At 39.1% G+C, this 23,757-nt stretch overlaps 2 protein-coding genes across 4 annotated transcripts; one reads left to right on the top strand and one right to left on the bottom strand.

The window, feature by feature from the left end:
* The first annotated feature begins 719 nt into the window (after positions 1–719).
* On the top strand, positions 720–12,409 carry naalad2 (N-acetylated alpha-linked acidic dipeptidase 2). Of its 2 annotated transcripts, XM_063907179.1 has the most exons (20): positions 720–885; positions 1,899–2,010; positions 2,645–2,831; positions 3,876–3,977; positions 4,133–4,258; positions 4,495–4,575; positions 4,919–5,024; positions 5,104–5,197; positions 5,722–5,817; positions 6,424–6,509; positions 6,787–6,906; positions 6,996–7,078; positions 7,164–7,227; positions 7,307–7,374; positions 7,472–7,563; positions 7,681–7,771; positions 8,485–8,749; positions 8,867–8,948; positions 9,117–9,209; positions 11,427–12,409. In XM_063907179.1, exons 1-20 carry the CDS (start codon positions 804–806, stop codon positions 11,614–11,616), a joined length of 2,220 nt encoding a protein of 739 aa, XP_063763249.1. In that variant the 5' UTR covers positions 720–803; the 3' UTR covers positions 11,617–12,409. The 2 variants fall into 2 exon arrangements, with proteins under 2 accessions (XP_063763249.1, XP_063763250.1); XM_063907180.1 differs by lacking the exons at positions 7,472–7,563; positions 7,681–7,771.
* A 1,445-nt stretch (positions 12,410–13,854) lies between these two features.
* Positions 13,855–22,148, bottom strand: nlrc3l (NLR family, CARD domain containing 3-like). Of its 2 annotated transcripts, none has more exons than XM_063907176.1 (12): positions 21,836–22,148; positions 20,963–21,157; positions 20,115–20,207; positions 19,537–19,705; positions 18,855–18,999; positions 18,479–18,571; positions 17,683–18,035; positions 17,396–17,605; positions 16,973–17,148; positions 16,482–16,755; positions 15,882–16,097; positions 13,855–15,358 (listed from the first exon to the last, which is right to left on the bottom strand). In XM_063907176.1, exons 1-12 carry the CDS (start codon positions 21,871–21,873, stop codon positions 14,963–14,965), a joined length of 2,358 nt encoding a protein of 785 aa, XP_063763246.1. In that variant the 5' UTR covers positions 21,874–22,148; the 3' UTR covers positions 13,855–14,962. The 2 variants fall into 2 exon arrangements, with proteins under 2 accessions (XP_063763246.1, XP_063763247.1); XM_063907177.1 differs by having other exon boundaries at positions 20,963–21,148.
* Between the last annotated feature and the right edge of the window lie 1,609 nt (positions 22,149–23,757).

Raw genomic sequence — 23,757 nt, 5'->3', positions numbered from 1 at the left:
GAAGAATAAGGAAGCAAGAAACCCAGTTCTGAAAGGTAAATAAAAATAGCGAAAGCTTATGCATAATATAAAAATGAAATATAGCTATTCCATCATCAAGTCTAAATTTGAACTCAGCTATATTCTAATGCCAGGTTTACAAGTTTACTTTAATAGACTGTTTAGGAAAATGTCAATATATACAGATGGATATATTTTTCAGAATAGCAGTGTACACAGCTCTCAATCTTATATAATGTCTTAAATGCCTCTCAAAGTCCAAATTTCCAAAATGTATTTTATGTTCAGCTGAGTGTGAAAGTCATATCCAACAATACATACATTTTCATCCATGTATAAAGCCATTCAGTGAGGTTTTTACTTTATACTGTCTTTTAATATGATTTTATCACCATAGATTATTTTTTTAGTCAATGCATGCATTTGAACTCTAGAGGAATCTGTGCATTCAGTGTTACTCATGGAGACTTTTGACAACTTTCTGATTTAATTGTTACTTTAACAGCTTATTCTTGGCTGGACTCTGGATTCCTAGCAATATTAAGTAGCACTGAGTCGCACATGAATGGCCAAGGAGCACAAGGCTGTCATCAGCCTACTGGCCAATCATATCACTCATGATTAGCTGCCACTTTGTAGTCCTCTGCAACTTGCCAGACAGAGAAAGTCTCCTCCCTCTATTCCTGTCCCACTCTATCTCACTTTCCCTCTGTGCACTACTTAAACAAATTACTCCCTATATCTGTGAGCGTGCTCTGCAGTTGTGACGGTCTGTGGAAGCCTGTGGGACGAGCTGCTTTAAAATGAGAAAGGAGGGCAGGTTAACTCGGTGGATCGGATGGACTGTGGTGGTGGCAGCTGTGTTGTTGCTGGGTTTCATCACAGGTAAGACATGATAACACAACACAAACTTACACTATACTGGACTGTTACTCATGAGTGATATCTACCATGCTATCTATGTTTGTTGTGAACAGAAAGAATTATGACTATGGAACTAATGGGATAGGTGACCATAGCAAGTTTGTAAATGGATGTGAAGGCAGAAGCCAAAATAACATGAATAGATAATCAACATCTGAGGTGAAAGAAGTACTCAAATCTTGTGTAAAAGTGGAAATACCAGTGTAAGAATACTCTGTTCCAAGTAAAAGTCCTGCATTCAAAATGTTACTCAAGTAACACTACAAAAAAAGTACTCCTTATGCAGATTGGGCTGTTCCAGAATCATATGTATTATATGTTTGAAATGTAAGTATTGATACATTCATGTGTTTATCAGACTGGTACAGGTGCAGCTAGTTTTAATTACTTGATTTATTGCCGGTCGTTCGTGAATTTAGTCTAGATCTAACTAGAGTCTTATTTAAGTGTTGATCATATTATTTATCATGAATCATAACCTGCAAAGTAATCAAAGGTAATAAATGTAGTGGAGTAAAGGTGCAATATTTACCTCTGAATTGTAGTAGAGTAGATGTACAAATTGCATTAAATGGATATATTCAAGTAAAGTCCAGTAAAGTAAAGTCACAGTCCTTGAGTAAATGTACTTAGTTACTTAACACCACTGCACGACATAAGGACATACACTCTTTAATTCATTTGGAAAAACTATCAAATGTAATCATTGCTGTTAAACTAAGGTGTGTTGTCATGTGTGTGCGTTTTAGTTTGTCACTGCTTTGAAACATTTCACGTGTGCTTGTTCACAGCAGGTAACACCTGCTGTCCATAACCACGACTCCATTTGAAATATATTATCTATGGTCATGAAAAGAGTTACAAATAGATATTCTGTTTATGTTTATCCCTTAAGTCATAAGGTGGTTTCATTTTTAAAAGAAGAGACACTGTTGTTATGCTGTATGGATCATGTATGTCTGTGTGTTTTGTAGGCTGGTGTGCAAAGCCCACACATCCAAACACTCCAGACGATACTGCATCCGGCAAGTATCTACGGGAGTTTCTGGATGAAATGCGGCCCGAACAGATCAGAGAGCATCTCAGGTAAGAAGCGCTACCTACACACTACACCTGTCTATCCATCAGAACAAAACATCCAAACAACTGTAAACAAACACTCTTCAACCCTCTTTGAAAGAAAAGGTTTCAGCAGGGAGGAGCCTTTGAATTTCGTGTGTGTTGTTGAATGAGGTCACAGAGGTAGGTTGATGATGATTTTGTCAGTGATAAGATATTAAATCAATCTGGTATTTGATCGGAAGCCAGTGGGGGTGACATCTATCTGAATGTGCTGCACCAATTTTGCTATATCTTTTTCCATTTAACAACTACACAAGCAAGCCAAACATTTCACTGTCACAAAAAGGCATCCTTCAGTGTACTATACACATCATATAGCTTTAGAAAATGCTGTCCAATAATCTGAAAAAAACCATAACATTAAAGCCTTAGACTTCATGGTGTGTTCAATTGCAGTCTCTGAACAAGAACAGCTTTCCATGCATGTTTGCTTCTATTTTTTCTAACTTCACAAAATACTAAATCCTTAAAAAAACAAAACGTACTCTCTTTCCCTAGCTATTCTGCACATTCAAATGTATTGCTTTATGGCCAAAATACATTTTGTTCTGTAAGCAGCTTCTAGCCTCTGGACTCACTGTTGATATTCTCTCCACAGGAAATTTACACGACTCCCGCACCTCGCCGGTACAGAGCAGAATCTGAATTATGCAGAGCAGATCATGAAAGAGTGGAAGGAGTTCGGACTGGACTCAGTGGAGATGGTTCCCTATGACGTTTTGCTATCCTATCCCAACAAATCACAGCCGAATTACATCTCTATAGTTGATCAGCTTGGCAGTGAGGTACGATATGAAACATCCAGTCAAATGCACTCATACTGAAAAAGTGAATTTTACGCAAAAGTGAAACATGTTGCATATCTTGCTAAAACCTCTTCTCGTGCATTCTTGTTATTGTTGTTTTCTTCCATTATCTATAGCAGTAGCATAGTAAGAGGCACTTTATTACAGAGCCACCACTAAAACTATTTTAATGACCATTTGCATGCATTGTGTCCACTGTAATAACACACATGAACAAAAACACTACTTTAGGCCAAACCCAATTACTACTGCTGTGTCTGTTTGGGCAGATAACATAAGTTGCAGCATCCACATGGTGAATATTCAGATAAATTAAGGACACAAGACAGCTCATAAAAGTCCAAGGTCCTTTTATAGCTTGTGGCGAGATAAACCTCCTAACCTCTCTTTGTAGAGATAATGATACACCACCGTGGCAAGCAAGAGCAAACTGACCAGGGTTTACTGCATGGCCAATTTCAGCTGATACCCTGAGCAGCACATAGATACCAAGGTGATTGTCACACTACTGGCATTTTATTTTACAGTTTAACAGGGAAAACTGGTATCTGCATTTACATGAGTATTATAAGTGAAGTCATACATATGCTACTTTATTGTAATTAAGTTTAGTATTAGGACAATCAAATACAAGTATTTTCACTATGGTGTAATCTGCTGATTATGTACTTGTATTATTGATGTATTGTTTGGTTTGTTAAACCTACATAAATTAAGAAATGCACATCAAAATTACGCTTGAACTATTATAACATTAAAAATGACTTAGCCAATGGTATTGATCATTCCTCATTGAGGTAATTGATTAATAAACTAAAAGTTAAATAGAGGGACATAGCTTTAATTAAATCTGGGTTTAACTGATTGCAAAAAAATACTATACTATAAAATACTTTTTCTCCTATAAAATGTAGAAGTACAGAAGAAAATCTGATATTTAAATAAAGCGTTTACAACAGCAGATAAAAGGTGATCTCATCAGTATTTCGTCTAATTCAGTCTGTGCTCATCTTTCTATCACAGGTTTTTAACACTTCCTTGGCTGAGCCTGTTCCTGAGGGCTATGAAGATGTGTCTAACATCGTGCCACCATACAGCGCCTTCTCTCCCAAAGGACAACCTGAGGTACACAACAACAACAACCATACTGACAAGCAGACAGTGATGTTTGAATATGTTTTCACTGCAAGTAAAGTCAACATGGAATTGAAACATTACAAATCCTCATCGTCACCGATCTGATAACCTGAGTTGTCTCCTTTGACTGTCTCTTTCTGTAGGGGGATTTGGTCTATGTGAACTATGGTCGAACAGAAGACTTCTTCCAGTTAGAGAGAGACATGGGGGTCAATGCTACTGGGAAGATTGTCATCGTCAGATATGGGAAAATATTCAGAGGCAATAAGGTAGGAAAAAGTCTTGGTCATCACTCCACATAAACCCCGCAGTTAAAGGATTTACTGTATGTAAAGTGATCTTGCAATTAAATGACTAGACTTGTGGCCAGGTCTACTGTTAGAATATTTATATTATATTTTCAAATAATTCCACACTATTTTGTGATCCACATTGGAAAAAAAGGACCGCAATAAATAACATTTTGTTTACTTTTAACTCAACTCTGTCTGTCTTGCTCCTCCAGGTGAAAAATGCCATGTTAGCCGGAGCTAAGGGGATCATTATGTTCTCAGACCCAGCAGATTACTGGGCTGCTGGAGTCAAGGTACAGTATTTTGCATAATACTTTTGTTAATTTGTTAATTATGAAACTGGGCATTTGTGGACAGCCATTGTACTATCATTGGTGTAATAGTTTGAACATGTTTTTTAGACCACACTGATATAATTATAAGCCTTAAAATACATTTTAAACGAGTCTGCAAACAACAACTTCAAATTCATGATCTTCATTGGTAGAAGTAGCAGATGTCAGACATAGCCTTCAAGAATGGACACTTTTTTATAGTTATTATCTCTAAACAAATAAATATTGTAATCAAGGATACTAATGCAATCCGTGGATTCAAATCAAGTTTTTCAATGTGTTTGTTTGTGTTTGTGTGCAGCCATACCCTGCTGGTTGGAACTTACCCGGTGGAGGAGCTCAGAGAGGGAATGTTCTCAACCTGAATGGAGCAGGAGACCCACTCACACCAGGGTACCCCGCTAAAGGTGTGTAAAAGTGTGTATAAGTGTGAGAGCCTGAATAAGTGTAATGAGTTTAACTAGTCTTATGTCTGCTCTCTTACAGAATATACCTACAGGTTAGGTCTTGAGGATGGAGTAGGTCTTCCCAAGATTCCTGTGCATCCCATTGGCTTCCATGATGCAATCAACCTGCTGAAGTAAACACATATTTCAGTCTCCTTTTCTTTCCGTACTTTTCCATAATCTAACCTGCAATCATTCAAATCAGTCCTATTTGAAAAATGTCTAAAGCCATGCTAACAGCTAATGCTAAAATGCACACATGATAACAGTAAGTGGTACCCTTGATAAACATGTAAGCATGCTACATGTTGTAATTGGCACAAAGAAAGATGAGAATATCACATGTTTTGATAATAGTTTATCATAAAGCAAATTATTAGACATACATTTCAAAAATAAAACTGATCTCATGGTGGCGTTGGATGAAAAGTCAACATGTGTGTGGCAGGAATGTATTTTATATGTACATTTCATAGAAATCTATACAAGTTGTTGAGAAATATTAGCTTGAACCAAACTGGTGGATCAAATTACAAAAATGAGTAGCATGGCTGAAGCCTACTTCTTTCAGATATTGAATTTAGGGAAATTACATTTGTTTTCTTAATGTACAAGATAATTGCCTTGGTGTATGATATATTTGATTTTTGTTCAACAGGAACATGGGAGGACAGATTCCACCCAACAACTGGAAAGGAGCTCTCAATATCTCCTACAGGATCGGTCCAGGATTTACGGACGACTTCAAGAGCCAGTAAGTGCTTACATTAAGCCTTTATATGTACCGTCAAAATGACCGCTTGTGTCCACCTCACCCTGTAATAACGTGATATTCCCTTCCTCTTTTTAGCTACCACATCTCCTCTCTATCTGTAGTGGTTAAAGTGTTTGAATTGTCTCTCGCCTTTTGTTGCTCTTTTCTCCTCTTGCTCAGCCTTAATGACCCAGTGGCAAGTAGCCAAATGTTGTACAATGGAGGCCTTTGTACCCCCGGTGTGTGAAAAATATACACACAAAACAAGTTGCTTGAATTCAGAATGAACAACAGAAACTGGGACTATTTGTGCCTAATTATTCTTCAATAGAAGGGAATTTGGAGGTGCAAAACACTTCTTAAAGGACTTCAATGCTGCCATTAAGAGGGTTAAATCTCTATCGACAACCTTTTCTTTTTCTATCTGCCTCTGCTTTGATTGAGCTTAGCACAATAAACATGGTAATATGGCTGCCATGCAGTACTGAATTCTCAAACTCTGTTAGTAATTTCCTCCAAGAATTAACCATTTGTATTCCTTTTTCCCTTTCTATTTGTTTGCCACTCTATCTTTCTCTCCCCTGTGTGTGTGTGTGTCTGTCTCAGGAAGGTGCGTATGAACATCCAAAGTAACAACCAGATAACCAGAATCTACAACGTCATTGGCAGGATTAGAGGAGCTCTGGAGCCAGGTGCAGTACCACAACCCACTAATCCTTCATTTTAGCTTACAGCAACACAATGCTATCTGGACACTAACACTCATAGGATATTTATAATGCATTCTGGACAGGAAATGTTGCTACATTCAGTGTCAAATACAGTGCCTCAGCCTTTTAAGGAAGAGCCTGTTTTTTGTTGTTCTGTCATAGGATGAACCATTTGGTAGACATTGAATAATAGAAAAAACTGTATGTCTATTTTCTTTTAATTATTCCATCGATGTGTGCTCTGGGTTTGTGTGTGTAGACAGGTATGTAATTCTGGGAGGACACCGGGATGCCTGGGTGTTTGGAGGAATTGACCCCATGTCCGGTGCTGCAGTAGTTCACGAGACCGTCAGGAGCGCCGGCAGGCTGATCAGTAAAGGTATGTCTCTGTCAGTGTGTGAGTAAAAACAATGTGTAATCTGCCAGTACTCAGTGTGTATTTGTGTGTGTGTGTGTTTGTGTGTGCAGGATGGAGGCCTAGGAGGACTTTAATATTTGCAAGCTGGGATGCAGAGGAGTTTGGATTGCAGGGATCTACAGAGTGGGCAGAGGTACTCATACAAACACCTTCACACACTTGCACTTGTACACACTCAAACCCACACACACTTGACCACATTTAACCCTTCTCAACAGGATAACGCCAAGCTGCTGCAAGAGAGAGCAGTGGCATACATTAATGCCGACTCTGCCATTGAGGGTGAGCGTGTGCTCAGTTAGTAGTAAATTAGTTTTGATGTGTCTAGTGTGTCTTTCAAACGTTTCAATTTGATTTCCAGGAATGTACACACTGAGGGTTGACTGCACGCCGTCTCTACACACGCTGGTGTATGACCTCACCAAGCAGGTAAGCAGAAACAAAAGGAAGGGTTCATAACAAACTGATTTGAGTACATTCATTTTGTCTTCATGCTCACTTTTATACTTTATGTGTTTGCATGTAGTTAGACAGTCCAGAGGAAGGAGAGGAGGGAGTTTCTTTGTACGACAGTTGGCATAAGAGGGACAACTGGACGGATAACCGTGACGCACCCAGGTACAAAGTAGCTTGCTCTGGTCAGAGTCAGGCTGTACACAAACCAACATATTTTGAAAGTAACAAGTAAAGAAACAAATCACTAAACAGTCTGTCCCTTACTGTGCTGCACTGTAGGATCAGTAAACTAGGGTCAGGCAGTGATTTTGAGGCCTATTTTATCCGCCTGGGAATTGCTGCAGGCAGAGCGAGATACACCAAGAACAAGGTGAGACACGCTGGCTGATTTATCCAAACACTATCATTGTTGTGAGTGTGGTGGAAACTTCTGAAGCAATGGAAACGAAACTCAGGAACTTGATGGCAAAACACTCTTGGGTTTATTCGGAGTTACAGCCAGAGAATTGACAAGACATTTACTGTAGACACGAGTTGCCACAGCGGCTGCCAAACGAATTCTGAAGATCTAGACAATAGGAAGAGGTTTTAACTAGTTCCAAATGGATAATCAACATTCTTCAAACGCCAGACTGTGTCCAGATAAACTGGAGCTAGCTGTCCCTAAACAATAAAGCCAATCTTAAGTCAGCGTGAGCTTGTACCCACTATGGGAACAACAAGGCTTCGGAAGCCCAGGCTTCCCCTCCTTAATGAAGATAACAGCACCTGCAAGGCCATAGAGCCAGGTCAGAGGAGGACCGAAAGAAGAGATGCAAATGAGCTAAAGATTTACAAGCTTACACAAAATATTCCCTAACAATTATGTTAAGATATCTTACTGTAAGTGCTTAATCATATCTTTATTTGACTGTATTGTAGGTGCACAAAACATGTTTTCATACTAAGAACTATGCGTTCAAAGAGAATATGTTAGTTAATTTGCATACTTTTTTTAATCTTCGGAGTCAAAAAAGGAAAGCATCTTCATGGTAGGGTTAATGGCGTCAATGTATCACACTGTGATGTCTTCTGTGCTTTCAGAAAACAGAGCGCTACAGCAGCTATCCGGTCTATCACAGTGTTTATGAAACCTTCGAGATAGTGGAGAAGTTTTACGACCCCTCCTTTAAGAGGCTTCGGGCGGTGGCCCAGGTGAGAGCGGGGCTCATCTTCCAATTGGCCGATTCCCAGCTCCTCCCTCTCGATGTTAACCAGTATGCAGTCGCACTCGAGAAGTACGCGCAGAGCATCTCACAGCTGGCACACAGGCACCCAGAGGACATGAACATGTACAAGGTGTCATTTGGTGAGTTAACTTCAGTATATCAAGTTTAAATATCCTTGAAATGAGGAGGCCAAATTGAAAACTTTTCCCAAAATGTTGCTGCTTTTATGTTGTTATCCCTCTTCGTTCAATTTTCAGACTCCTTGTTTTCTGCTGTGGAGAACTTTACTGTGGCAGCGAGGGACTTCCATGAGCGTCTGCTGGCTCTCAACAAAGCAGAGTGAGAATATGTTTAACATTTTAGATGTCAAATCCTGGAATATGTTTGTTGTTTTCATATCGAGAGATGTTTCTTATTTTCTGTTATTCCTATCTATATATAACAGGGGTCAGCATATAAAAAAAACCCAAATATAACGAGAATAATACTGTTTTTCATGTGCATCAGTCCTCTGCAGTTACGTGCCGTGAATGATCAGCTCATGTACCTGGAGAGAGCCTTCATAGACCCGCTAGGCTTACCTGGCAGACCCTTTTACAGGTTAGTCTCTCTCTCTGTCACACACACACACACACACACACACACACACACACACACACACACACACACATACACATACACATACACATACACACACACACACACACACACACACACACACACACACACACACACACACACACACACACACACACACACACACACACACACACACACACACACACACACACACAGCATACTGAATTTGATGGATGCAAACCAAAAGTAAGGCTATTCACACACACCAGTATTCTTCAGAAAAACATTGTGGTGTTGTGTACCTCAGAGGGAAGAGCTTTAACTTTAAAACTGCAACCTGCTGTAAACATGGCTTCAAAGTGAAATATGTGAGGTGTACTCATTACGCTTTCTAGGTTTACATTTTCTCCTACATTAAAGCCAAGTGTACATCACATCTTCATCTGACACATTTTAAGCTGCCTTTTAAAACTGTTTTCATTTAGTTTAGAACCATGTGTTTGCCTTATATCAAACTGTCCATTTAAATACAGTTAGGTCCATAAATATTTGGACAGAGACAACATATTTCTAATTTTGGTTCTGTACATTACCACAATGCATTTTAAATAAAACAATTCAGATGCAGTTGAAGTGCAGACTTTCAGCTTTAATTCAGTGGGTTGAACAAAAAGATTGCATCAAAATGTGAGAAACTAAAGCATTTTAAAACACAATCCCTTCATTTCAGGGGCTCAAAAGTAATTGGACAAATGAAATAACTGAAAATAAAATGTTCATTTCTAATATTTGGTTGAACACCCTTTGCTGGCAATGACTGCCTGAAGACTTGAACTCATGGACATCACCACTGGGTTTCCTCCTTTTTAATGCTCTGCCAGGCCTTTACTGCAGCGGTCTTCAGTTGCTGTTTATTTGTGGGCCTTTCTGTCTGAAGTTCAGTCTTTAAGTGAAATGCATGCTCAATTGGGTTGAGATCAGGTGACTGACTTGGCCTTCAAGAATATTCCACTTCTTTGCTTTAATAAACTCCTGGGTTGCTTTGGCTGTATGTGCTGGGTCATTGTCCATCTGTATTATGAAACAACGGCCAAACAATTTGGCTGCATTTGGCTGGATTCGAGCAGACATTATGTCTCTGAACACCTCAGAATTCATCCGGCTGAGTCACATCCTCAATGAACACTAGTGAGCCAGTGCCACTGGCAGCCATGCATGCCCAAGCCATCACACTGCCTCCACCGTGTTTTACAGATGATGTGGTATGCTTTGGATCATGAGCTGTACCACGCATTCACCATACTTTTCTCTTGCGATCATTCTGGTAGAAGTTGATCTTGGTTTCATCTGTCCAAAGAATGTTCTTCCAGAACTGTGCTGGCTTTTTGAGGTGTTTTTTAGCTAAGTCCAATCCACCCTTTCTATTCTTGAGGCTTATGAGTGGCTTGCACCGTGCAGTACCCTCTGTATTTACTTTCATGCAGTCCTGTCTTTATGGGAGACTTGGACATTGATACGCCTACCTCCTGGAGAATGTTTTTCACTTGGTTGGCTGTTGTGAAGGGGTTTCTCTTCACCATGGAAATTATTCTGCAATCCTCCCCCACTGTTGTCTTCCGTGGATGTCCAGGTTTTTTTGAGTTGCTCAGTTCACCAGTGCTTCTTTCTTTCTTTCTCAGGATGTACCAAACTGTAGATTTTGCCACTCCTAATATTGTAGCAATTTCTCGGATGGGTTTTTTCTGTTTTCGCAGCTTAAGGATGGCTTGTTTCACCTGCATGGAGAGCTCCTTTGACTGCATGTTGTCTTCACAGCAAAATCTTCCAAATGCAAGCACCACACCTCAAATCACTCCACGCCATTTATCTGCTTAATTGATAATGATATAACGAAGGAATCGCCCACACCTGCCCATGAAATAGCCTTTGAGTCAATTGTCCAATTACTTTTGGTCCCTTTTAAAAGAGGGTGGCACATGTTAAGGAGCTGAAACTCCTAAACCTTTCATTCAATTTGAATGTGGATACCCTCAAATGTAAGCTGAGAATCTGCACTTTATGTCCATTATATAACTATAATTGGAATATGTTTCAGTAAACAGGTAAAAAAACAAAACTTGTGTCAGTGTCCAAATATATATGGACCTGACTGTATGTGCATTAAGACTGATGAATGTTGCAGCTTTTAATAGACTAGAACCCCCCTGCACAACTGACATTCCCTCCTCTCTGTTTCAGGCATGTGATTTTTGCTCCCAGCAGCCACAATAAATATGCAGGGGAGTCTTTCCCTGGAATTTACGATGCATTGTTTGACATCGAGCACTCAGCTGATAAACAGAAGTCCTGGGAAGAAGTCAAGCGTCAAATCAGCATCGCAGCATTCACCGTTCACGCTGCTGCCATGACCCTAACTCCACCTGCATGAAGCAGGCACAGACAATCTGAAGCCATGTGATGATTTTGCTTATTATTGATATTGATTTTATAATAACAGACTCCGAAGAGAGGAGATACACTCCCTGAAACACCGAGATGGACAATCCCTGTTTTTTGAACCTGTCATGTTCTAGGAATGTCTGTGCAGCCATACAGTGAATCTCTGAGTGCCATTTTCAGAGTACACATTTCTGATGTGTTTTATACTGTTTGATGTTTTGTTAATGGGGAGCATGAAAAAATAAATCCATCATTTGCATGGGGGCATGAAAAAAACCTATTTCCTGTCATTGTTAGTCTGAGAAAGAATAGTATTATATGAAATTATGGCATGTTTATATTTTTTACATCCATGCATAAGCACAACAAATGAAGTACCAGTAAACCTTTATACCTTTAAATTGTAGAAGGCAGGATACATAAGGAATGTCATCATGAGGCAGTGATTATTTCTGAGCTGATTTGCTAGTACACACCTTTACTTTAAAAAAACATTTAAAGTGGTTTCTTTAAGAAAGAAAAATACATATTGTCTTCTCAACATGTAACATTTATAAACATTTATCAACATTTACCATAATCGCAATGCAGTTAAATAAGTTGTTTGAGAAATGAAGGTCTTTATTTCAGATTTCTTCAACTTAATACATTAACATTATTAAGGGGAAATGATTTTATCCAAATATGATGTGCATTTCAGGCTTTGTGTTTTTATATGTTTTATACAGGAAGCTGATTTATTTGAGAACTTGCTATTAATATAAAGCAAAATGTTCACACAACCCCTCGATTGATTTCCTATATTCCAAGTATAGATCTTACTCAAAGACACCACTGGGAACCTGGCAACAATCAGAGTTATGCAGAATTATATGGACTTATGATGTAGTTTATGTCAGAAGTGGTGAGTGAATGAATGTGACGAGTGTGAGCAGGCTGTCATGTCTGCATGCTTTTGTGTGTTTTTACCTTGGAGCTGATAGTCTCCACGTAGCTAAACCAGGTAATGAGTTGAGGTGTAATGGAGCTAATAATTGGACTCTCGCCCCCTAGGACAAAGATAGATTGACATTTGACAATTGTTGACTTAAAGATGAAAATTCTGATGAAAAATCTCGTCAAGGCAATTAATAGTGATGTGTGGTAAAACAGCACCATTTCCTTATCTAATTAAAATCATTCCTTAAGTAAAGTTTGAGCAGGAAACCACCAACTTTACATGAATATGAGTGTACAGCACACTGGAAGTGAGTTGGAGCAAACTTCTCTGGCTGGATTCAAAGTGTGTTGAACAGAACATAAAATATCTGCCGTACATTTGTTTGAACTTTGATGTAATGCGGACTGTTTCTCGTCTGACCTGGGCATGTTTCCTCGAGAGGCGACGTTCTGTAGTCCTGCTGGGACAGTTTCTTTTTGCAGCAGCTCCAGTAATTTGTGCTGCAGAAAAACACACACTGACACGTTTTTGGAAGTTGTACAACAAGTACTGAAAGCTAAGAGCAACTAAATGCTAAAAACTGTGCTACAACTAATAAGACTGTGTGGTGTGTGTGTGTGTGTGTGTGTGTGTGTGTGTGTGTGTGTGTGTGTGTGTGTGTGTGTGTGTACTCACTCATGGAAAACCAGAACTCCCGCATAGTGTTTACAGACTTCCTCCTGTCTTTCTGGAACAGAGTTATACTGAAAGTCCAAACTGGCAGACAGATGATGACATTTGACTCTGCCTGTCACTAAAACAGTTTACTACATTACAGCATCCTCCCTGTAGTAGAAATCCATGCGTGTACTCGTGTTGTCAGCATGATTACTGCCAATCGGGTCGAGTGATGACAAGAAATGTTGCTCTTTACTACTGCTGGTCTCTAAAAGTTACCACATTTTATTTCGTTGTATGCCTACATTGACCAAAGTGTCTTATGCCTTATAATCTAATGCAGCTGATGCTCTCCTCTGGCTATGACCGGTACTGCAGCTGTTGTGGGTTATAACCTTTTAATATAAGTGAGGCGTCTTAATTCTCATTAAAGTATCCGAGTTATACACCGACGCTCAATGCCATGATTTTTTGATTGTCTTTATAGCAAAACAATACCCACCCCCCAATAGAATCCGTTGTGGAGTAAAACACAAAAGGTGACAAATGACTGAAACCTAAATACAAACACTGTTGGTTGAAGGATCTCAGGACTACAATGTCAAATTAGCACAAATCATGGTAAGCAAATTAATAACCAAGGCCATTAGGAGAGGATTTATTTCTGACAATATGTCATCCATTTTCACCTTATCAATGGTCGGCATTTACCTTATTTATCATATTTCTTAAGGGAAGACAGCCACAAACACAGCCCCACACACACACATACACACACACACACACACACACACACACACACACACACACACACACACACACACACACACACACACACACACACACACTTTTGCATGAAAAAAAATCATTGCATTTAGTGGGTCTTTAAATGTGTGTAGTAGTAGTAACGTACAAAAACAATAAATAAACAAACAATAAACAAATGAACAGAAAAGCTAATGTAGCTAGTCTATTAAAAAAAACAATTTTCTGTTGATTAATTGTAGTAAAATGTAAACGGAAAAATCAACCTATAATTCAGCAAGTACAAAAGTACCAAGAATCAATTCAAATAAACAGACAAATATGCATATACACTACGATAAAAATCAAGACTAATTTAAGAAAACGTCATTCACATATAGCATTCCCTTTCACCCATATTGCATTTTGAATTTACCCACACCTTCACTCAAAATAACTTAAGATTACATAAAATGAAACAATTGTGAGCTCTCCTCTTTGGCTTGCTAGTTGTTTTTCTTCAACAATCTACAGCAGAGCCGTTTGTTGAAACGAAAGATGGTTTCACCTGGATCTGGTGGATCCACACATCTGACTCAAGTCTCATGACATCTTCTGATTAATCCGGCTTCAAAAGATACTTTCTTTGTCCCTCCAATGCATACGGTTTAAAAGGAAATCACATATAAATTAAACATGATTGATTGAAAGTATCTCAATGCTCATTGTAAGACATGACAAACATAATGTAGTATATCTAAAACCCCAATGTAATGGAAAGCATAGGACAACATTTTCATTTGTCTGTTGAATCAGGGACACTGCTGACAGACTGTTTTTATATCCTCATCAACTTCCATTGTATGACATTATCAAAACTTAAATGACACCAACTTGAAAATAACCGAGGAGGCTTTACTTTTGTCCATCATTTCCAAATAGTACACTTCCATTCCTAGTGACACTGATTTCCACGATGCAATTTAACCCTGACTCACTCAACTCGCTGCGTCATTTCTCTAAGGCACTCCTTTAAGTTCTCCACCCTGTCTGGATGCTTTACTTCAGCAGTCTTTAATGCCTGCTGCAGCAGCCGCCGCGTCTCGTCCAGACCCCCTACCTTCGGCATGTGGTAGGTGAAGAGAAAACCGGCCAGCTGACTGTCGTGGCAGTCCGGGGCAAGCAAGCCGCACAGAAAGCGCAGGAACATTTCGTAGTGGCCCAACTCGGACGCGAGGGTCCGCGATACGGCGCTCTGGATGACGCCTGCCACTGATATGCTCTGATCCTTGGATGCGAAGAGCTTCGGCTTTTGTAACATCGTGTTTTCCAGAACATTCTTGGACTCTTCCCGAAACATCGTGAAGACGTACACCGCAGCCATGAACTCCTGGAGGGAAGAAGACGTTGTCTCGATTAAGTTCTAATCATGGGTTTCTTTGTTTATTGTTCTGTCCTTTGGTATGGTATTTTAAAATACTCCTCTTTTCTTTTCTTTTTTAAAGGTTGAAATATTTATTTCATTTGATCTAATCTGATTTGGGGCAACTAGCTAAACCCGTGCATTTATTAAAACCTGTTTATGTCATCATGTTGGTTAAAGAAGCCCTATTGAGCGTCTGTGGGTTTTCCTTTTCCTCTAGTGTTTTATAGGAATTGTGCATGTAAATGGTCTTCAAAGGCTAAAATCCCAAAGTTCTTTCCAAAAGGAGTTTCTCTCCAACACACTCCCCACATTAAAGCAGTTAAACATGTCACAGTCGAGGCACAAAATACAAATATGAACCTGAAAATGAGAATGATAGGCCCCCTTTAATTCAATTGTGAATGTTTGTTTTCATGTTTTATAATACCAGTACAGAATTCTAAATAGGTTTTATGACACTAAGTCACTGTATGGTGGCGAGTTTTACCTGCAGGCTGAAGTGTATGAAGCAGAACGTCCTCTTCCCATCGGAGGCAGCGCCGGGGATCTCAGTGCACAGACCGCACAACACCGTCACTTCAGTGAAACTCACACCGTACTCCTTCACGTCCTCTTCACAGAACACACTGATGTTCTTCTCCAGCATCTTGAAGGCCATCTTCCCAATCTTAGTCACCAGGCTCTTGTCTTCATTGGACCATTTCTGAGTGGAAAGGAGACATTGAAATGAAAAATGCTGATTTTGTGGTTAAGCTATTAGCTGCTTCGCAAATGTCTCTTTTGTTTGATTAAACTCAGTAAGTCAGTCAAGCTACATTGTTTGTTTTGTAAAAACTCTGTCAGACAGATTAGTATAACAAAATGTTGAAATGGCACAAGTGAGCATGATATTGTATCCCCCAATTTAAAATGTAAACTGTGGATAACTAAATATCTGTTTGTAAAAAAACGTCAAAAGTATTAAAATGTTGTTTCAGGAAAAGTGTGACCACTTAGCAATTTGGTGTTTTGTATTCACCAACAAAGGGGTTACGTGAATTAGGTCATCTAAGTTAGTCAATAAAAGACACAGACAAATGCGCGTTACATGTTCATTTTCCGCCTTTCCGTAGTAGAACTCCAGCCTGCGATTCATCTGGACAACCAAAATATTGACGTAGAACGGCGTCAGTCTTGGGGGGTGCTCCCCGTAGTCCGGATATTTGAAGTTGCGCTTGAACACTATGGCCACCATCCAGCATATGAAGGGTTGTCGGGCGAGAATAACGAGTGACGGGAGGCGCTTATAATGTGCCACGATCTTTGCTGCCAGCTCTGCGTTGTCAAAGCGCTTGGTCAGGTATTCATCTTTCATCTCATCACTGGAGAAAAAAGAGGGGGAAAAAATGTAAAATTGGACGAAAACAAAACAATTTGAACTAATACAACTACAAAAACCAGATAACTGCACAATCAGACCGACTAACTGGATGAGCTAAATAAGTTGACACAGGATACTTAAAATATCTGCAAATATAATTTTAAAAAATGATTAGCGACTGCACGTAACACAAACACACAGTCCATCTTCACACACACCTAAAGCCCTGGATTTCTGTGACACGATCAATGAACTGAGATGGTATTTGGGAGACAGCAGCCCGTCTCCCCAGGATCCAAACGCGAGCACCACGGAGCACCGTGCCTCGGATGATATTTACAACCAGGACGCTGGGATGTGCTTTGGTGTAATTGTCATTTATTACTGGAGCATTCTGTAAAGAAGAAATGGGGAAAAAAGGAAAATATATACGAGTTTCTCATCGTCATTCATAGGATAAGGAAAGCAGCAAGCAGCCCATTGCTTACGATACAAACTGCTTTGCTTGTTAACTAACTATTGGCTCACATTCAAGAACTTGAAAGTTATATAAAGATTTCAACTTGATGGTTGTTGGTTTTTAATGCACATTTTTTTTACAGTTGTGAATGGGTTTTAGAGGTTGTGTGCCGATAGCATACCTGCCAGTCCAGATGCTCTTGGTAACAATCAAATGAGTCCATTACGATGAGGAATTTACAGTCCTTGTCCTCCAGGTATTTCATGTCTTTGCACTCAGGATAATAATATTCTAACACATCCATGATGGACATCGTCTTTGCGATATGATTTTCATTATTTCGCAGGGTCCAGAAATTCCGGAAAGAAAGCTTGAAAACGAACTGCATATCCTGAGCAAACATGGACAAGAAAATGTTGTCAGACACAACAAATAATTCAGAAAACTCAATTGTTCTCGTTGATTCACCTTGTTTGCACGCATTTCTGCCCAATCCAGGCAGAATTTGGCCACAGACACAGACATGCCCATGCCTGCAAACCCAGTGGTGACAACGGTCCTCACTGGTTGGCCATCATCCCTTTGTAGTTGGAACAGATCGTTCACCCCCACCAAGGTGTCAGGACTGGGGACCCTGAGAAGTGTTGGTGGATGGTATCGGAATTCATGGGAGGGGTCAACTCCTCCAAAACCACAGTTGGAAATCTGGGGCTCTACGTAGATGGAATTGAAGTCATTCTGCTTTCCGGCTTGAACAACCCCCTCGTGGATAAATTTGTGTTTTCTGTGCAATTCCTGCTGCAGTTGGAAACGGACTAGTGCTGTCGGTGCAGAAAGACAAAGTGGAAAGTAAGAAAACGACATTTGGTTTGGAATGTGAGAGTGGGGATAACACATATCACACATATCATATATCACAGACATATTCAGCATTGTGTATTACAGTCAAAATCCTGTAGTCTTCAGAGGGTGGAAATTAAATGATAAACTAGCCGGTTGTTCTATTTAAATGTTAGATTTTCAAAAAGCTGCAAAACGTTTTAAACAGAGACTCTAACTGTTGTGGTTACACATTTTAGATTCAGCCCGTTACCATGTAGCCAGCACATTAATTTTGTGGAACAACATAAAAGATAAAATGTTGTTTCTGATTGGCTGCACACGCTGCCGCCAATCACAAATTATTCAAATGATTGACGTTTTTACTGTTCTCTTGAAACTGGTATCCAGGAGCCTTTAATACTTCATCAAAAGTCAAACTTGCCTCTTTTACACAGACTATGTAGTTGGTCTGCCTCTGCTGCCTTGCTGATACTGGTGAGGGTATGCATTGTTTGTGCCAGGGCACGATCCTGTCCTGCAAAACAGAATGTAATAAAAAAGAAAGTAGTAAGCAATCACTGACAGTATATAAGACCCTGTCCTCTCCAAAAGGCTCATCAAGTATTTCCAAACAATAATTTGACTGTAAATGAAACAATAACTATTCCAGTCTTAAAGCTTAATTCTACTTTTCCCCAATGATAAAGTTCACAAAGTGTTAAATCTAAAGCGGCCATCCCAACAGTCAAAATGTGTTCCTTTCCATTTTAAGCTCCATTACCGTTCACAATCCATGTTCAATAGATGAGTTTAAATACCGAGTATCTCCAGAATCTTGTCCACAAAATCAAGAAGGTCTCCCTCCATCGCTTGTTGTCGGGTCATGTCTCGTTCCCACTGGTAAAACGTCCTAAATTGGAGAAGCTCTTCAAAGGTGAGGCCTGTCAAAACACTCTGGATACTCTGCAGACAGAAAAAACACAAGTAACCATTTTGTCTCGCAGACATTATGTGGGCATCTCATGGCGAGATGCAACTATTACATTTTTATTTTATAATGAACTAAACCTGAATAGAAAAAGTTATTTTGACTAATACTGTAGAAAAGCCCTCCCATATTACAGTATCCACGATGAGCGATATACAGCCGCGGGAAAATCAAGAGACCACTTCAGCACCATCAGTTTCTCTTGTTTTATTATTTATAGGTATGTCTTTGAGTTAAATGATTTTTTATTATTGTATTCTATAAACTACTGACAACATGTATATTCTATATACTGTAAATGCAAATTTCCCTGTTTTACTTAATCCTATTGTTGTTATATTTATTTATACTGTCATTTAAATGTTTTACTCTTATTATACTTGAGAAACTATCTTATCCTGTGTTCCACTCTAATTCTAGTTGCTGCAGTGACACCTGAATTTCCTCATGTGCATTAATAAATGTTTATCTTATCTTATCCTAGTTTAAAAAGATGATGCACTATGACTAACCTTGAAAATATGGGCCAGCTCCTGCTCTGGGTGTAGTCTGCCTGGCTGGCTGTTCTCAACAGTTGTCTGTTCTGGTTCAAATGGCATAGGTGGTTCTGGGGAATCAACAAACAAAGGTTCATCTTCATCCTCCGTCGTATCTTCTGGAAAATCCCCCAGGTCAGAAGACCTGATAGACAACGGTAAGGAAAGTAAGAAGGTAAGAAAGAGCAAATATTTGTACATGAATCATCATGATGTGTACTTGGCATTTTGGCTCATGTAGAAAAATAAACGCTCATTTTGAACAAACAATGTTTGGATAGAGATTTTTCAAATATATTCAAGACTTATGTTGACAACTAATTTAAATGTGTTCACATATAAACTAACTACAAACATCTGAAAAAAAGAAGCAACGTTGCGAGCAAGGAATCGATTTCCAATGATAACAGCTAATAAATATAATTTTTAAATGTATCTGCATCAAAAAGGTGTGTGTGTGTGTGTGTGTGTGTGTGTGTGTGTGTGTGTGTGTGTGTGTGTGTGTGTGTGTGTGTGTGTGTGTGTGTGTGTGTGTGTGTGTGTGTGTCATTCACCTTGTGTCAATGACAAGACCTCCTGCTGGTTTGGTCTGCTGCGTGGTCATGGTGTAGAAGGTCTCTGGAGAGTCTGGGCGAATCATTTCCATCCTGGACAAAAAATGTGGAATATCCATCTGGTTAACCTGGGACTAGTATTTACTAAGTCACTGAAAGTAATAGCTCCCTTCAATATTTACCAGTGGACTCAGGCTTTTGGAGCATTAGAGAGCCAAATCTCTGCTTTTACAAAAAAATAAACATTGTACACATTTGGCATTCAAAAGTACATCCTTGCCTTAATATGTTGGTTCCATAAACATAAGCACTGAAATCTGCTGCTCATGACCTCTGATGTGACACTGTATTCCCCAGCAGGGAATCTTGATGAACGCTGATTATGAACATACTTATTAACAGACATTCTTCATGGGGAAGTGTGCGTAGTTATATATACTGAGTATAATGTATGCTGAGGGTTAACATTTCCCTGTTTAATAAAAGTAGCAGATAATCATGTACAGAAACTTCCAGTATGATATTTCAGCTGTTCAGAAAGACTGATAAAAAAAAAAGCACCTACTTAAACCCAAACCTTAGTCTCTGGATACTGACTTGCATATTATACTGCAATTTATACCAAGGGGTATAAAGTAGGAAAAGAGGCTTATGCATAGACATTTTTCGAAAACGTTGCAACTGCCACCTAGAGCTCAGAAATGAGTAAAATACATTCATATGACTCCTAGAAAGCTTTTTGCAAACTTTGGCCTGCTACAGGGAAGTCATGTGAAGCCTTTTCCCATCTGTGGTTAAATGTCCTAAACCTTGATATAATGCTTGAATTATATATAAAGACACAGTACCCTGTCCCATCATTAGTAGACGCTACAGGTTGCACCACAGGTAAAGGAGGGTGGAAGGTAACAGCAACCCCTTCTTCATTTTCCTCCTCTTCGTCCTCCTTCATGTCATCACTGTCACTCTTCATTGAACCATAGCTGGAGGGTGGCCTCGTCCACTTCTTTTTCTCCTCTTCCCCATGATCATGCCTGAAAATGCTAAAGGGTTAGAAAATATTGTGTAAGCATACCACTGGCTGGGACATTGTGTGAGTTTAAATTATTCCAACAAGTAATCATGGAACACATTTACCATAGTAGGTGTCAAAGACTGACCGAGTAATCTAACATGTGAAACAAGGGTGGAACCCCATTTCAGTCAGTAAAACCAAAGAAATTGTGACAATTAAGCCTTGTGTTTATTCTACCCCTTATTCGGACAAACTGTTTGAAAATAAAGAAAGTATCCCGCTAAAGATGCTATCTCTAAATAACAGGAGCTTTAGATTGAGTCTCAAAAATGACGACGTTTTTATTAGTCATTATTTAGAGACGGTTATTATAACGAATTTGTCCAGATAAAATCACTAAACCTCTTTGAAGCTCTTTGTATGATATTTCGAATTATTGTTCTTTAATTGCTGACATTAGCTTACAGAATGCTTTTTCATGACAGTAGATATAACTCGTGCGTTGGTGTAGTAAAGCTGTATTAAAGCTAATGTATACCATCTTATAATGTAATACAGTTGTACAGGTATAGTAAAACAACTCAAAAGGCGGATCATTTAGCATTTCACTAAGAACATAAGAGTGTGAAATGCCATGAAGTGACAAGAGGATTAAAGATGGCAGGGGAAGTCATCTTCATGTCAAAAAGTGTAAAACAACACCCACCTTTCAACTTCAGTGTCCGGGTCCATGTCCCTGTTCATAGTAGATTCATACACTGCAGTTGTGGATTGAATTTATATAAACTAAACTGTCCTTTTCGCAACAAATTCACCTGGAAATGAGTTTCCCATGGCAAGATGAAGGGTCTCCCCCGTTCCTATTTAATCACAATAATACATAACGTGACGGTTTTATGAGCCAATAATCAATGTAAACCATAATAAACTATAGAGTCTAAAATAATCCGGCCGTTTGTTTTAATTTATTTCTTCTTCGTTTTGTCAGTTATAACTTTCGGTTTTGAGTTCCGCCATTAAAGAACATGACAACTTCCGACGCACTTCATAATAAAAGCTTGATATCGACAAAAACGCTCATTCAAACTCATCATATTTACTTAAATATCATCTCATTTCTAGTTATGCAACAATACCACTACTGGTAGAAGCCACTATTTGGTAGGATGGTAAAATGGTAACACCGGTAGTGAAATAACAGAAAAACAAAAATATTTCAATTTTATTCTGATGGGGTTTGAGATTCATACCGGATGTGTAAGAGTTTCGCAATAGTCTAAACTTTAGACTATTGCGAAACTCTTTACTTTAGACTCTAAAGTAATGTTTTCAATGTCTATGAAAACAGGATTAAGAGGACTGGACTGTAACACTATACATTATGGATTAATTTAATGGACAGGTTCTTGGAGACCTCATCTTTATAAATAATAACGTGTAATAATCAGCTCGATGGTGTATTTTAGTGTACCAAAACATATCTGGGTTACAATATTAAAAAAATCACATTTCTTTTCTAAATGTCGACTTTTAAAAATGTCCGGTTATTTTTTCTTAATTACATTTTCTTTTAAAACTGCATTTTTTGTTCTAAATTTCGACTTTTAAAATTGTCCCAATATTTTTCTCATTATTCTTACTCCTTCATGTGGCCCTGATCAGATTCTCTCTTTTTTTTAAATCCTACTTTTTAAAAATATTTTATATATGTTTTAAGTATGTTTAAGGTATATTTGTTATTGACAAGTGAGAGTAAGCACTTTTATTCTGAAGGCAGTTTTTACAGGCCTCTACCGCAATAGGATATACGCGCACCGCGGTACTACGTGGCTTGATCATGTTCTCGGAAGTGCAGGCTGTCTTGACCGTAGTGCATTTTCCCAGTTGTCGTGAATTTCTGCAGTATGGCAGGGCGCATTATCCCGCTGAAAGAGGCCACTGCCATTAGGGAATACTTTCTCCCTGAAGGGGTTCGCATGAGCATTCTGACCGGTCTGAGGATACACAGCCCAATACGCAACCAACTGCGATGCACTACTGTGTGTTCGGAACCCTTTCTAGCAGAACCAGCATTAACTGTTTCAGCAATTTGAGCAGCAGTAGCTGTTCTTCTGGACAGGACCACACGGGACAGCCTTCGCACCAATGAGCCTTGGCCGGCAGACGCCCATGACTCAGCCTGCAGTTTGATAGAGATGCGCTGACTCAGTTCTATAGCCATCATAATTTGGCCTTTGTCAAATTCCCTCATATCCTTACACATGCCATTTTTCTTGCTTCCAACACATCAACTTTTAGGACAATATGTTCACTTGCTGCCTAACATATCACACCCACTGAGAGGTCATAATCAATGTTCTTCACTTCACCTGGTCATAATGTTATGGCTGATCGGTGTATATGCCTAAATGAAGGAAGCTCATTTTTAACAAATGGACAATATGATGAAAAACAAACTGATGATCTGAGAGGATGATCCACCTTACTTAAAATACTATTGGAGCAAATTGTACATTTTCACTCTACTATTTATTTACAGAGCTAGTTTTGGGATAGTGCCTCGAAATAAAGATCAGAGAAACTGCTGTCAAAATACATCTATGTTACAGCAATTCCAATGTCTGCAAG

This window comes from Eleginops maclovinus, chromosome 18 (assembly GCF_036324505.1).
Source record: "Eleginops maclovinus isolate JMC-PN-2008 ecotype Puerto Natales chromosome 18, JC_Emac_rtc_rv5, whole genome shotgun sequence".
NCBI lineage: Eukaryota > Metazoa > Chordata > Actinopteri > Perciformes > Eleginopidae > Eleginops > Eleginops maclovinus.
The sequence above is the reverse complement of the archived record's forward strand: the minus strand, read 5'-3'. Positions and strand labels throughout refer to the sequence as shown.

Excerpts from the sequence above, each read along its gene's own strand:
- naalad2 (XM_063907179.1), top strand. The coding sequence starts at position 804 with ATGAGAAAGGAGGGCAGGTTAACTCGGTGGATCGGATGGACTGTGGTG. Across the intron at positions 4,576-4,918 it reads ACTGGGCTGCTGGAGTCAAG|CCATACCCTGCTGGTTGGAA; the intron begins GTACAGTATTTT and ends GTTTGTGTGCAG. Across the intron at positions 5,198-5,721 it reads GATGCAATCAACCTGCTGAA|GAACATGGGAGGACAGATTC; the intron begins GTAAACACATAT and ends TTTGTTCAACAG.
- nlrc3l (XM_063907176.1), bottom strand. The coding sequence starts at position 21,873 with ATGAACAGGGACATGGACCCGGACACTGAAGTTGAAAG. Across the intron at positions 16,098-16,481 it reads GAAAGGCGGAAAATGAACAT|AAATGGTCCAATGAAGACAA; the intron begins GTAACGCGCATT and ends CTTTCCACTCAG. Across the intron at positions 15,359-15,881 it reads TCATACACTTCAGCCTGCAG|GAGTTCATGGCTGCGGTGTA; the intron begins GTAAAACTCGCC and ends TCTTCCCTCCAG.